General features: G+C 43.9%; 1 protein-coding gene across 2 annotated transcripts in view; it reads left to right on the top strand.

Annotated features, from left to right (window-relative positions):
• Positions 1-1,188: 1,188 nt before the first annotated feature.
• pigs (phosphatidylinositol glycan anchor biosynthesis, class S) overlaps positions 1,189-15,258 on the top strand; it is a 49,790-nt gene continuing 35,720 nt past the window's right edge. The window contains exons 1-2 of one of the 2 annotated variants that reach the window (XM_060848272.1): positions 1,189-1,246; positions 8,002-8,141. In XM_060848272.1, coding sequence (XP_060704255.1) covers positions 1,210-1,246; positions 8,002-8,141 — 177 coding nt within the window. In that variant the 5' untranslated portion in view covers positions 1,189-1,209. Of the gene's footprint in view, positions 1,247-3,550; positions 3,579-8,001; positions 8,142-15,258 lie in introns of those variants that run through there. The other variant, XM_060848273.1, reaches the window with a different exon arrangement.

Below are 15,258 nucleotides of genomic sequence, written 5' to 3'. Positions count from 1 at the left end.
TCAGGAAAAGGAGAGGGTGGATCCTGTTGAACAGTTCCCTGGGCAGAGTGTCAAAGTCATTTGGCAGAATGCCTCATCGCCAGAACTTTCAAACAAGCAACAAGATATGGCTTGGTTGGTGGTGAGAAGGGCTCTGCCAGTGAGATCCTTCATGCTCGCCTGGACTCTCTGCCCCACCGCACGCTGCCCTCAAAGTGGCTGTGGAGTGGACGAGACTGTCACACACCTCCTTCCAGAACGTACCTATGCAAAGGAAGTCTGGAGAGGAATGCAATGGTTTGTCCGAGCAGCTCCGTGACATGGGACTCCGTGCTCTACAGTCTATTCCAGGGGACGCACTCTGAGACGAACATCAACTGTACCTGGAGGATCATCAACTCAGTGAAAGACGCTCTTTGTTCTGCCCAAAACCTGTTGGTCTTCCAGCTGAAGGAGTTGACCCCAACTGAATGTTACGGACTGGCACATTCCAAGGTCCGGGACAGTGTGCTGAGGGACGCGCTGAAGCTTGGGGCAGCTGCCGCCAAGGCACGGTGGGGAAAGACCACTGCGTAAGGTCTGCCTGCCAAAGAAGAACAGGGGCCCACTCAGTAATTGGGCTCTACTGACACCTCAGCTAAACATCTGGATGGTTAATATACAGACTTGTATATACAAATGATTCAGTCTGATCTCTGTATGTAAAGGCACACAATTAATACATACGAATGGCATCACCAACTGTACAGATATCAAAATATTTTTATGAATACCGACCACTCTGATATTTTGCACAGGGGAACGGTTAGCGGAGTTGGCTGGATGGCTGATTTACAATGCATGGCTCAATACCTGTACCACTATCCTGGTGAAGCCACGATTTGGAGGAGCCGTTGTTGGACTGAGGTGGACAAAGTTAAAATTCAGACAGCACCAGGTTATAATCCAACAGGTTCATTTGGAAGCACCAGCTTTCAAAGCACTTTTTCTTCATCAGGACAACAACCAGCACGTGCGGCGGACCCCACAACGCGGGAAATTTGAAGACAGAGGCCCGGATGTTGCCGCCAACCGACGCTGAGCGTTCGCGCCCTGACCTCCGGAAGCTGCCACTCGTCCCGCCTACTCACCCGACGCTTGGTGGATGGGCAGGTCCGTCACGATGCGTTCCATTGGTGGATGTCCTGTCACTCAGACAGTACTTCCGTTGTCAGGGGAGCTCGAGGCAAGATGGCGACGGCGGTGGCAATAACAGCAGCGGCAGAAGGTGCGAGATGGTGTGGGGATTGGGAGCTGGGCATTGCTTTATTCCCCCCCCCCCCCCCTCTCCAAATCACGCGTATCCTTTTTCAGCTCTCATCTCCAGCATCTGCAGTCCTCACTTTCTCCTATCCTGTTATTAACCAGAGCTCAGGCGCGGGCATCTTTCTGTTTGGGTAATATGACCATTTTCCATCAGGACTAACCACAGCAATATCTGAAGCGAATGACGGGTGAGGAGATCCCAAACCGCGTCCAGTGTCTTCAGTGAACCTTTATCTAGTGGTATCAGCTCTTCTCTCCTGTTTCACACCCTTCATGAGTAATAACACCCTATCTGCTCTTGAGGACCTTTTCTTAGAGCAGGAACACTTTATTGCCCTCTCCACTCCACGCCCTGTCGTGTCGTGACATGGAATATACCTTGTTCAAATCCTACTTGGGACCCTCCACAGCCCTTTTTCCAGTACTGATGATATTGTTAGTGTTGATTTCCTCTCATTTGGAATTGGAAAAATGTATCAATTTTCCTTTCGATTTCTCCCTTCACACGATCCGTCTCTGTTTCCATTTCTGGATTAAAAATCACACAAGAAAGGAGAGGTGCTCTGAAAGCTCATGCTTCCAAATAAACCTATTATAAACTGGTGTTGTGTGATTTTTAACTTTGTCCATTTCTCCCACAGTTAAATGAATAAGGAAGCTTATGGGAATGAGAGAGTTGCTGGCTAAGCCAGCATTTCTGGCCCATCCCTAATTGTGTAGACAGCAGTTAACAGTCAACCACATTGCAGTGGGCCAGTAGTCACATATAGACCAGGTAAGGATAGCAGTTTCCATCCCTAAAGGAAGTTAGTGAACCATTTGGGTTTTTCCCCATCAAGCAACAATGGACAGTATCAGACTCTTAATTCCAGATTTTTATTGAATTCAAATGAAGGAGATGTTTGTATGCTCTCCTTTATTGGTCAGGGTACTGAGTGTAGAAGTTGGAAGATCATGCTATGGTTGTACAGGACATTGGTTAGGCTCCTTTTGGACTATTGCATGCAGTTCTGGTCTCCTTCCTACCAGAAGGATGTTGTGTAACTTGAAAGGGTTCAGAAAAGTTTACAAGGTCGTTGCCAGGGTTGGAGGATTTGAGCTATACTGAGGGACTGAATAGGCTGGGGATGTTTTCCTGGCGCGTCAGAGGCTGAGGGGTGACCTTATCGACGTTTATAAAATCATGAGGGGCATGGATAGGATAAATAGACAAAGTCTTTTCTCTGGAGTCGGGGAGTCCAGAACTAGAGGGCATAGGTTTAGGGTGAGAGTGGGGTAACTTTTTCACACAGGGTGATACGGGTATGAATGAGGTGCCAGAGGAAGTATTGGAGACCAGTACAATTGCAACATCTAAAAGGCATTTGGATGAGTATATGAATAGAAAGAGTTTGGAGGGATATGGGCCAGGTGCTGGCAAGTGGGACAAGACTAGGTTGGGATATCTGGTCAGCATAGACAAGTTGAACCGAAGTGTCTGTTTCCATGCTGTACATCTCTATGACTCTATGACCACCATCTGCCTTGGTGGGTTTCCAACTCTGGTTCCTATAACATTATACCTGGGTTTCTGCATCAACAGTCCAATGATAATGCCACTATATCATCACCTTCCCCTATACATCTGTACATCCTCACATCCAGCTTCCTGTAAGGATATCACCCCATTCTCCCAGTTTCTCAGTCTCTGTCACATCTGTTAGGGCGGCACGGTGGCACAGTGGTTAGCACTGCTGCCTCACAGCGCCAGGGACCTGGGTTCAATTCCCGCCTCAGGCGACTGACTGTGTGGAGTTTGCACGTTCTCCCCGTGTCTGCGTGGGTTTCCTCCGGGTGCTCCGGTTTCCTCCCACAGTCCAAAGATGTGCGGATCAGGTGAATTGGCCATGCTAAATTGCCCGTAGTGTTAGGTAAGGGGTAAATGTAGGGGTATGGGTGGGTTGCGCTTCGGCGGGTCGGTGTGGACTTGTTGGGCCGAAGGACCTGTTTCCACACTGTAAGTAATCTAATCTAAACAAATATATATGTTCTAATGATGCCACCTTCTGTTGGGACGGCCTCAGAAATGCTGAAAATGTGTTGCTGGTCATCCTTTTCTTTAATTGATCATACCCTGCCACAATGGTCGGCAGGGCACTTAGCCCTCTTTGACCTATTTCCCAAATTTCTGCTTTCCCTTCCTTCCAACAATAATGCTCAGGCTCCCTAGTGCTCACTTACCATCTAACCATATATGCATCTAAAAGGACTGTAAGCCTCCATTTATGTCACCTTCAACAAGATGCCACAACCAGGTACATTCCCCTTTCCTCTATTTTGCAGGAATCAGTCCTTCTGAGGCACTCTAGTATACTCCTCCATTCCCATAGCATCTTCCCATGCAATTGTTTGTCTGTTTACCTCCTCCCTCCTCACAATCTAAGGCCCAGGGCATCCAGGTGAAGCAGCTATTTATCTGTACTTCATTAAATCTAATTGCTGTTTTCACTGTTCACAATGTTGAGAAGATGGAATGCAGACTGGGTGACTGCTTTGCAGAGCGGCTATCTGTCTGCAAAAATAACGTGAGTTTCCAGTTGCCTGCCACTTCAGCACACCACCATGTTTCCTTGCCAACACTTCTGTTCACACACCTGTTGTCGTGTTCCAGTGAGCCTTAGTGCAAATTTGAGAAACAATATCTCATTTTCTGCTTGGGGACCAGAAGCCTCTAAGTTTGGGAGAAGACTTATAGCTCGTTGTTGTGGTTCTGTTCACAGAAGCGCTTCACAGGAGGCTCCCAAGCACTGAGGATGTCACCTAGACAGGGAACGAAACGTCTGCAACACAAATTCCCAGCTCGGTGAACAGAACCACAACAACGAGCTATAAGTCTTCTCCCAAACTTAGAGGCTTCTGGTCCCCAAGCAGAAAATGAGATATTGTTTCAATATCATTATGTTTCAATAAGATTCAACATCAAATTTGATAACTTTATAGCCTGATTCAACTTTCTGTATTTTTAACCCACCCCACGCCTGGCTCTGTTAATGACATAATTGCTTTTTAGGAGTCACCGGTTCTCATACTGTGTGATTGCATGAATTGCATTCAGCACAGCTCACTCATTTTCTCACTCTTAACTCTTCTCACGTATTCAGCTTTTCCTCTACCTGATCTGCTATCTGTAATCCCCTTGTTTACCTATCCCATTTAAATTCTCTCTCTGTGCTGTCTCCACCAATCTGCTCACCTTTCATTGAGTCATAGTTATACAGCACAAAACAGACCCTTCAATCCAACCAGACGGTGCTGATCATAATCCCAGACTAAATACCCACCTGCACTTGGCTCCTATCCCTCCAAATATTTATTATTCATGACTTTTCAGCATAACTGTATTCTCATCTATCACTTCCTCTGGAAGTTCATTCCACACACTAACCTCTGTCAAAATAATTGCCCTGCTGTTTTGTTAAAATCTTTCTCCTCTCAAAAATATAGCTAGGCGATAGTGAGAACTGCAGATGCTGGAGATTAAAGTTGAGAGTGTTGAGCTGGAAAAGCACAGCAGATCACACAGCATCCTAGGAGCAGGAAAATGAACGGTTTTTTTGCTCCTCGGATACTGCCTGACCTGTTGTGCTTTTTCAGCACTACACTCTTGACTTAAAAATATAGCGAGGAGAAAGTGAGGTCTGCAGATGCTGGAGATCAGAGCTGAAAAGCTGTTGCGGGAAAAGCGCAGCAGGTCAGGCAGCATCCAAGGAGCAGGAGAATCGACGTTTTGGGCATGAGCCCTTCCTGAAGAAGGGCTCATGCCCGAAACGTCGATTCTCCTGCTCCTTGGATGCTGCCTGACCTGCTGCGCTTTTCCAACAACACATTTTCAGCAGTTAAAAATATAGCCCCTAATCTTGAAATCCCCCCCACCCGAGGGGAAAGAACTTACCATTCACTTTATTTGTACTGTTTTGAATTTAAAGATATGTACTGTACCTTTAAGAGAGAGAGAATGCTGTTCTGAACTGAGAGCTTACAAGTATACATGACTGGATGGCAATCCAAGATTGCACTGAAAAATTGAAAATATGTAACATTTGGCTGTGAAATGGATACCTGAGTTTTGTTTAAAGATCTAGGACACTAATCACCAAGTGTTTAAATCTGCTGGATCTTTTGTACCCCAAATTGATTCAGATCTGTCTAAACCTGTTTAAATCCCAGATAAGCCTCCAATCTGTTATGTCACGGAGGCGAACCCTTTGTTAATTAAACCAAACACCCAGAAAAGCTTGCCTCTCCACATAATCTGTTAAACTACGATTGACAGAACTCCTAGGTTCCACTATTTAAAGAAAATAACATCAATTTATTTTTTAACTCTAAAAGTGAGCATTAAACAACAACTATTCACAACTCTAAGCCCCACTTACTCTTAACTGCTTATTATCTGCTTCCAACGCTATAACAATGTGCTGTTCCATTTAAGACAGTTATTAAAATTACATCAACTTAATTTTCAAAATCTCAGTTGTTGTCTTTGTTTGTCTTCATTCTTCTGGCTGAGCATCTTCCTGGGTGGTCATCTCTTTTTACTATGTGTATGTTTCACATGAATAGATAATGTTTCCTAATTTCTTGAAGTGCAAGATGTTAGATGGGCAATTCGCTCTTTCTACGGCATATGCTCTCTAATCAATTTGCAGAATGTTGGCATTCTTATACACCCAACATCAGATCATCTCATTGGTTGTTGTTGGCAAAACAATAAATCCGAACTCGATTGGGTTTTAGTGTCCTCGGGCATAATTTAAACTGTTTAGTTACATTTGAATTGTTGTCAAAACAGCAGTCAAAACTCAGGTATTCATTTCACAGCAAAATTTTGGATATTTTCCACTCTGGGACTGCCATCCAGGCATAACGCAGGTACTTAGAGTCATAGAGATGTGCAGCACGGAGACAGACCCTTCAATCCAACTTGCCCATGCCAACCAGCTGTCTCATCCCAATATAGTCCCACCTGCCAGCACCTGGCCCATATCCCTCCAAACCCCTCCTATTCATATACCCATCTAGATGTCTTTTAGCCTCCACCACTTCCTCTGGCAACTCATTAAGTTTGCAGGTCAGAACGGCGTTCTTTTTCTCTTCAAGGTACAGTAAGCACCTACAAATTCATAACAATATCCCTCACAATTTTATAAACTTTTATAAAGGCATCCCTGAACCTCCTATACACCCCCAACTCCTATTCAGCTTCAGCATAAATTTCACTTTTCCTAGCTACTAACCATTCTGATGAAGAGTTACTGGACTCAGTGTTAACTCTGATTCCTTCCAGCAGATCCTGCCAGACCTGTTGAGTTTCTCCAGCAATTTCTGTCATGACACGTCATTTTTTTTTAGCACAGCCACCCTGTTTTCATCCACTTGAAGCTCCAATTATCACCTGCAGTCATTTTTTCTATAGCGTGATGGTCATGTTCTTGTGCACCCTATTCTATATACAATAATTGCACAATACAAATAAGTGTTGGTGATGTGGTCGTGCTATAGCCAACACACAATTTAAAAGTTTTCACTTTAGAAACAGAATCCCCATTTGTCAATTGCCTTACAGCAAATTTGCATTGGTAAAATGCATGATATAGAGAATGACCTGTATCTAGTTTTCTTCACAAACAAAGAAATTGCTGGTGAATCTCTGCAGGTCTGGCAGCAGGTGTGGAGAGAGGTATTGAGTTAATATTTCAAGAATGATAGACTTCAGAATCTTTTTTAATTTCTGATTTCCAATGTGCAGCTTTTATTATAGCTGATTAGGCTATTGTGGCTCCTGATTATCGGATGTGACGAGATTTGTTGGCTTTGCTCATATTTTAACCAATAGGATAGCATTTGTTCTTTACTGATTGGCTGCTCACAAGAGTAGTCTCAAGTATTACCGTGTGCAGTTTCAACGCACTGCTGCCCCATAATAAGAACAGCAGTAGCCTGTAGCCATTTGATAAGATCATGACTGACCTTTGACCTTAACTTTATACCTGCACAGTTCCCAAACTTGGCGATTCCCCTGAAGCCCAAAAATCCATTAACATGTTTCTTGACTGTATTCAATGAACTAGCTTCTGCTGTCAGAAGTAGAGAGTTCCAAATATCCAGTGCTCTATGAATGAAGACATTCCTACTTATCTCAGTCTTAATTATCAAACCCTCATTCTGAGACTCTGCCTTCTAGTTCTAGACTTTCTAGCCAAAGGACATAATTTTTCGCTGTTCATCCCGTTAAGCTCCTCAGCATTTTTGTTCATTTCAATCAGATCATCTCTAATTCTGCTAAAATCTGGAGCATAGGACTAATCTTCTGAACCTGTCATAGCACAACCCGTTCACTGCAGAAATTAATGCAATGTACCTTTGTTGAAACAACAGTAGATTATGTATTAATTTTCAAATGGCTTTGTGAAACATGGGCAAAGCTAACGTTATGTTCAATTCTCAAGGACGTGCAGATGGGGCCTCGTATATATCCTCAGGTGGAGTAAATCTGAAGGGATTTTATCCCTAGTAATTATCTCAATCTTAGCATTGAAGGATAGTTGAGAAATTTCAGTTTGCAAATTTTCTTTTATTCTTGCTAAGACTTCCTCTGGAAATAATGGTACTTTGTAGTTAATGTTTTCCGACTCAAGTGCTGAGATTAGCGACTCTCAAGCTGTTTTGTTTCCCCAGAAAAGTCCCGAGGAAAGTACTCAGCCAGCTGCATCACTGTGATTGTGGTATTGGTTGGCCTGCCTCTTTGGTGGAAGACAACAGAGACATATCGTGCCTCGCTGCCTTACAGTCAGATCAGTGAACTAGACATTCTCTTGGTAAGTGTTTCAATGGCAGTACATTGGGCTTTGTCATATTGTAAGATGTGAATGTGCAATTTCCTGACAAGGCACTGATGAACGAACACCAATATTCAATGGATAGCACCTCACCTCTGAATCAAAAGGTTCTGGGTTCAAGTCATAATCCAGAAACCTGGTGTACTCTCAGGGAGTGCTGTATGTTGAAGGTGCTGTTTATCAGATGAGGACGTGTCTTTACTTTATAAGATTCCCATAACAGTATGTTGAAGATGAGCAACTGAGATTTTCCTGCTGCCACGGCCAATATTTCTCTTCATTGATGCCTCTTTAAAAACAGATTATTATCCTTCTTGTTTTGCTGTGTGTGCAAGCTTGATGTGAATAAATTAGCCACTACACCCTGAGCCAGGGGTATATATCAGAGATAGCTCCCCATGGTCAGGCCTTTTTTTGTGGGGATGGGGGCGTCTCCTGGTGAGGAGCAGCACTGGGGCCTGTGATTTCTTTACCTGGTCTTGGTGGATACATATCGAAGATACTTTGTTGACTTTAAAACTGTGTCATATTCTGTGCTAAGAAAGATGTTTTTGAAATATGTCTTTTTACCTTTTTCTGGTTAATGGCGTGTGTTTGAATTGTTCTTGGCGCACTGGATGTGACTCCATTTGCTATACAATACTGGGAACTGATAGTGAAGGTGTTTATTTGCAGACATTAAAGGTGAGCTCTGCTTGTTGCAATTCCACTTGCCTCATAGTAGCTTTTCCAGTTGGCATCTAGATTGTGAATGGAAAGCAGCCATTAGGATGATTGGCGAATGTTTGAACTGGCTTGAAGAATGGCTCTGGCACTGTGACCAGAATTAGTTACAAAACTGTAATTGGAATTATTAGACCAATTACACCTGCTGTTATCATATATGTGCATTATTGAGAATACTTTTAGTTTATGGAACATGTATGCATAATGTGAAAGATTGCCTTGACCTTTGCAACCTTGAATCATTGAGTGCAAACATAAGGAGGTCAGTTAGGAAGGGCTGTGGAAAATGATCTTTCCTTTCTACATTTATGCCTTCAGGATGTATCATCATCAAACTGAACCTTGTTCTTACTCCATCTTTACACACAACTTCCATCAGAAAGCAATCAACTTGTTACTTTTTCTCTCATGACCCTGATGGTAATCAAGTCCCATTATTCCACAAACTGTCACAAATATATAAATGACCAAATCAGTCACTAAAAGTTTATAGAGAACACTACAGTACTGCATAAGCCCTTCGACCCTCTATGTTGTTTTGGCCTTTTATCCTACTCTAAGATCAGACAACCTACATACCCTTCCTTGGATTATCTTCCATGTGCCTATCCAAGAGTTGCTTAAATGTCCCTGACTCTGCTATTACTGCTGGCAATGCATTCCACACACCCAGCATTCTGAATAAAGAACCTATTTCTGACATCTCCCCTAAACTTTCCTCCAGTTAACCAAAATTATGCCCCCTCATGGTAGACATTTGCACCATGGGAAAAAGTCTCTGTCCATTCTATCTATGCCTCTCATCATCTTCGATGTCTCGATCAAGTCACCTTTCATCCTTCTTCACTCTAGTAAGGAAAGCCCTTGCTCCCTTAACCTTTCTTCATAACACATACCCTCCAGTCCAGGCAGCATCCTGGTAAATCTGCACCCTCTCTAAAGCTTCCACATCTTTCCTATAATGAGCTGACCAGAACTGAACACAACATTCCATGTGTGGGTCTAACCAGGGCACTCTGAGCTGCAGCATAAGCTTGCAGTTCTTAAACCCAATCCCCTGCTAATGAAAGCCAACACACCATACCCCTTCTTTGAAGTGGCAACTTTGAGGGATCCAAGAATATGGACCCCAAGATCCCTCTGTCCCTTCACACTGCCAAGAATCCTGCCTTTAATCCTGTATTCTGCATTCAAATTCAACCTTCCAAAGTGAACTATTTCACTCTTTTCCAGGTTGAACTCCTTGCCACTTAGCCCAGTTCTGCATCATGTCAATGTCTCATTGCAACCTACAACAGCCCTCCACACTATCCAAAACTCCACCAATCTTTGTATCATTGGCAAACATGTTAACCTACCCTTCCATTTCCTCATCCAGGCTGAATACTTTCCATCTACTACCACCCTCTGTCTTCTATGGGCCAGCCAATTCTGTATCCAGACAGGCTTCCCTATATCCCATACTTCCTTACTTTCCGAAAGAGACTACCATGGTGAACCTTATCAAATGCCTTGCTGAAATCTATGTACACCACATCCACTGCTCTACCTTCATCAACATGTTTTGTCACATCCTCAAAGAATTCAATAAGGTTTGTGAGGCATGACCTGCCCCTCTCAAAGCCATGCTGACTATCTCTCATCAAATTATGATTTTCCAATTATCATAAATCCTCTCTCTCAGAATCCTCTCCAATGTTTTGCCCCCCCATTGACGCAAGATTGACTGGTCTGTGATCCCCTAGATTAAAAAGTGAGGTCTGCAGATGCTGGAGATCAGAGCTGAAAATGTGTTGCTGGTTAAAGCGCAGCGGGTCAGGCAGCATCCAAGGAACAGGAAATTCGACATTTCAGGCCAAAGCCATTCATCAGGAATGAGGAAAGTGTGTCCAGCACTAGATTAACCCTATTTCCTCTCTTGAAGAAAGGAATGACATTTGCCACCCTCAAGTCATCGGGCATGGCTTCAGTGGACAATGAGGACGCAAAGATCATCGCTGAACGCACAGCAATGTTTTCCATTGCTTCCTGTAGTAACCTAGGGTGTATCCCATAAGGATGGATGGGTGTATCCCATCAGGAACCCTTTCTGGACACACCTGACAAAAACTGCTCCATCCAAACTATTTGAAGTAAATAGGTTCCAATCAATATTAGGGAAATTAAAGTCACTTGTGACAATGACCCTGTTGTTTCTGCACCATTCCAAAATCTGCCTCCCAATCTTCTCCTCTGTGCCTCTGTTGCTACTGGGGAAGCCAGTAGAAAATGCCTAAATAAAGTGACTGCTCCTTTCCTGTTTCTGACTTCCGTCCATACTGATTCTGTAGGACGATCTCCCTTTCTGCAGCTATGATGCTATCCCTGATTAGCAATGTCACTCCTCCACCTCTTTTACCTCCGTCCCCCGCCCTAACAATTCCTTGTGAAACATCCAAACCCCAGAACATCCAACAGCCATTTCTGTCCCTGTGATATCCATGGCCACAGCATCATAGTTCCAAGTACTCTTATTCCTGATTCTCCTTGCATTAAAATATACACACTTCAACCCATCACACTTGACTACACCTTTGTCCTATCAAATGCCTATTCCTCCTCACAGACTCTCTGCACGCTGTATCTGGCTGTTTACTGCCTACGCCATCATCTGATCTGCAGCTCATATTCCCACCCCCCGCCAATCTAGTTTAAACCTTCCTCAAAGATCTTGCAAACCTCCCACTGTGATATTGGTGCCCTCCAGTTCTTATACAGGTCCCACCCTCCCCAGAAGGTGTCCCAACGATCCACATATCTGAAACGCCGTCCTACATCAGCCCCTGCAGCCATGTGTTCATCTGCACTCGCTCTCCAGTCCTAGCCTCACTGGCACATGGCACCGATAGCAATCCTAAGATCACTATTCTGCTCGTCCTGCCTTCTAGCTTCCAACCTAACTCCTTATATTCTCTTTTCAGGTCCCTCATCCCTTTCCCTACCTATGTCATTGATGCCGATGTGTTCCACGACCTCTGGCTGCTCTCCCTCCCCCTTAAGAATCCTGTATACTCGATCCAAGACATCCCTGACCCTAGCATCCAAGAGGCAACACACCATCCGGGCGTCTTGCTCATGGCTACAGAATCTTTTGTTTGTTCCTCTCACCATTGAATCTCCTATCACTATTGCACCTCTCTTCTTCCCCCCTTTCCCTTCTGAGCTAGATTCAGGCTCAGTGCCAGAAACCTGGCCACTGTGGCTTTCCCCTGGTAGGTCATTGTCCCCAACAGCATCCAAAATGGTATACTTATTATTGAAGGGAATGGCCACAGTGGGTCCCAATGCTGTCTGCATATCCCATTTTCCCCCTCCTGATGGTCACCCAGCCACCTTTAATTTAGGTGTGCCTACCTCCCTATAACTCCTCTCTACTACCCTGTCAGCCTCCCAAATGATCTGAAGTTCATCCATTCCTTAACGTGGTCTGTTAGGGAGTTGAATGCACTTCTTGCGAAGTCAGCAGGGACACCATTGGTGACTCTGACCTCCCACATGCTGCAAGAAGAGCATGAAACTGCCCTAGTCTCCTTCCTCTCTGCTCTAAATTATCAAGAGAAATTGAATAAATTAGCTATAGCCCATATATTGATTTTTCCTAACTTTGACTACTGTCGAGGACAAAAGAAACTCATAAGATTTCATCAATAAACCAAAAATAGAAATGTATTTATTGTAAACAAATTTAACCTTTAATAAGTGGCAAAACAAGTTTTTAACTCGTAATATTCAAACTTAAACTAAAGATAAAGTCACCGTAGTTTTAGAGGACCATAGGGCTGCTCTCTCATTAGAGAGAGAGAGAGATATAGTGGTTAAACATGAGTGAGACCATACCTTGGATGAGGAGAGAAGCTAAGAACAAGACTCCTTCACGGTATCTCAGTGTGTAGAACCCACGATGTTGCCGTTTGTCTGCCTAGCAAACAATCTGTCCAGCCAATCGAAATTGCAGATTCCCTAAAGACCCCTTTAAACCCAAGCACTGACACATTAATTCGAAAGTAGAACAGACAAGACAAACAGCTGTGCAGGTATATCATCGGTAGAAAACTTAAACCAAAAGGAACAAGTTTCTTTGAATCAAGAGTCCAAACTACAGGGGTGAAACAAGCTGACTTTCTCACAGCTCTTTTGGTTTTTGGCAATGTTTGTTGCCATATAGTTGTTACATTTTTGTTGACTGTAGTGTAAGACAAGATTTGGTAAGTTGGACCTAGGTCGTTGATTAAGTTAGTTTTTTTTGTAGAGTCCCAGAGAAAGAGAGACCCGTGAATGCTTACAAACTTTCTGGAGTTCTGAGTCAACTTCCTTCCCAGGTCTGTTACAAACTAGTTTCAAACCAAAGGCACTTGGTGCTAGCTTGTTTCTGTCAAGTGTTGAATCCAGTTTCTCCAAAAGATTCTCCTCAGCATACAGATGGTCAGTGCAGACCAAGGGTCAAACCTGATATTTTCTAAGGATAAGTCAGGATGCAACTATGCAATGCATGCATGTACTTAATATGGCAGTTAGTGTTCCTAACTGCTGTGCCTGGGTAATGCGATAGAAAATTAAACTCTCTTCTGTCTGATGTCACTCTCTGTGCAGTGATATGAAAGTCCCTTCTGTGTGGCAAGGTGTTTTAGTCCTTAAGGAGCACCATCTGAAGAGGCTACATTTCAGATCAGGTGCTAAGCCAAGGCCTCACTATCGTAGAACATAAAACATCGAACAATACAGCACAGAACAGGCCCTTCGGCCCACAATGTTGTGCCGAACATTTGTCCTAGCTTAAGCACCTATCCATATACCTATCTAATTGCCGCTTAAAGATTATCAATGATTCTGACTGCCATTCCCATAGGCAGCGCATTCCATGCCCCCACCACTCTCTGGGTAAAGAACCTACCCCTGACATTCCCCCCTATACCTTCCACCCTTCACCTTAAATTTATGTCCCCAAAAAACACTCTGTTGTACCCGGGGAAAAAAGTCTCTGACTGTCTACTCTATCTATTCCCCTGATCATCTTATAAACCTCTATCAAGTCACCCCTCATCCTTCGCTGTTCCAATGAGAAAAGGCCTAGCACTCTCAACCTATCCTCGTACTAACTATTCTCCATTCCAGGCAACATCCTGGTAAATCTCCTCTGCACCCTCTCCAAAGCTTCCACATCTTTCCTAAAATGAAGCGACCAGAACTGCACACAGTACTCCAAATGTGGCCTTACCAAGGTCCGGTACAGCTGCAACATCACCTCACGACTCTTGACTTCAATCCTTCTGCTAATGAACTCTAATACACCATAGGCCTTCTTACAAGCTCTATCCACCTGAGTGGCAACTTTCAAAGATCTATGAACATAGACCCCAAGATCCCTCTGCTCCACCACCTTACTAAGAACTCTACCGTTAACCCTGTATTCCACATTCTTATTTGTCCTTCTAAAATGGACAACCTCACACTTGACAGGATTGAACTCCGTCTGCCACTCCTCAGCCCAGCTCTGCATCATATCTAAGTACCTTTGCAGCAGACAACAGCCCTCCTCACTATCCACAACTCCACCAATCTTTGTATCGTCTACAAATTTACTGACCCACCCTTCGACTCCCTCTTCCAAGTCATTAATAAAAATTATAAACAGCAGAGGACCCAGAACTGATCCCTGTGGAACTCCACTTGTAACTGGGCCCCAGGCTGAATATTTACCATCTGCCACTACTCTCTGACTTGGACTGGTTAGCTAGTTCTCTTTCCAACTGGCCAAACTTCCCACTATCCCATGCTTCCTGACTTTCCGCATAAACCTACCAAATGCCTTACTAAAATCCATGTACACTACATCCACTGCTCTACCCTCATCCACATGCTTGGTCACCTCCTCAAAGAATTCAATAAGACTTGTAAGGCAAGACCTACCCCTCACAAATCTGTGCTGGCTGTCCCTAATCAAGCAGTGTCTGTCCAGATACTCATAAATCCTATCCCTCAGTACCCTTTCCATTACTTTGCCTACCACGCAAGTAGGACTAACTGGCCTGTAATTCCCGGGGTTATCCCTATTCCCTTTTTTGAACAGGGGCACAACATTCGCCACTCTCTAGTCCCCTGGCATCACCCCCATTGACAGTGAAGACGAAAAGATCATTGCCATCGGCTCTGCAATTTTCTCTCTTGCTTCCCACATAATCCTAGGATATATCCCGTCAGGCCCGGGGGACTTGTCTATCCTCAAGTTTTTCAAAATGCCCATCACATCTTCCTTCCTAACAAGTATCTCCTCTAGTTTACCAGTCTGTTTCATACTCTCCTGTTCAACAATAAAGTCCCTCTCATTTGTAAA

Source organism: Hemiscyllium ocellatum, chromosome 31, assembly GCF_020745735.1.
Source record: "Hemiscyllium ocellatum isolate sHemOce1 chromosome 31, sHemOce1.pat.X.cur, whole genome shotgun sequence".
NCBI classification, from domain to species: domain Eukaryota; kingdom Metazoa; phylum Chordata; class Chondrichthyes; order Orectolobiformes; family Hemiscylliidae; genus Hemiscyllium; species Hemiscyllium ocellatum.
The sequence above is the reverse complement of the archived record's forward strand: the minus strand, read 5'-3'. Positions and strand labels throughout refer to the sequence as shown.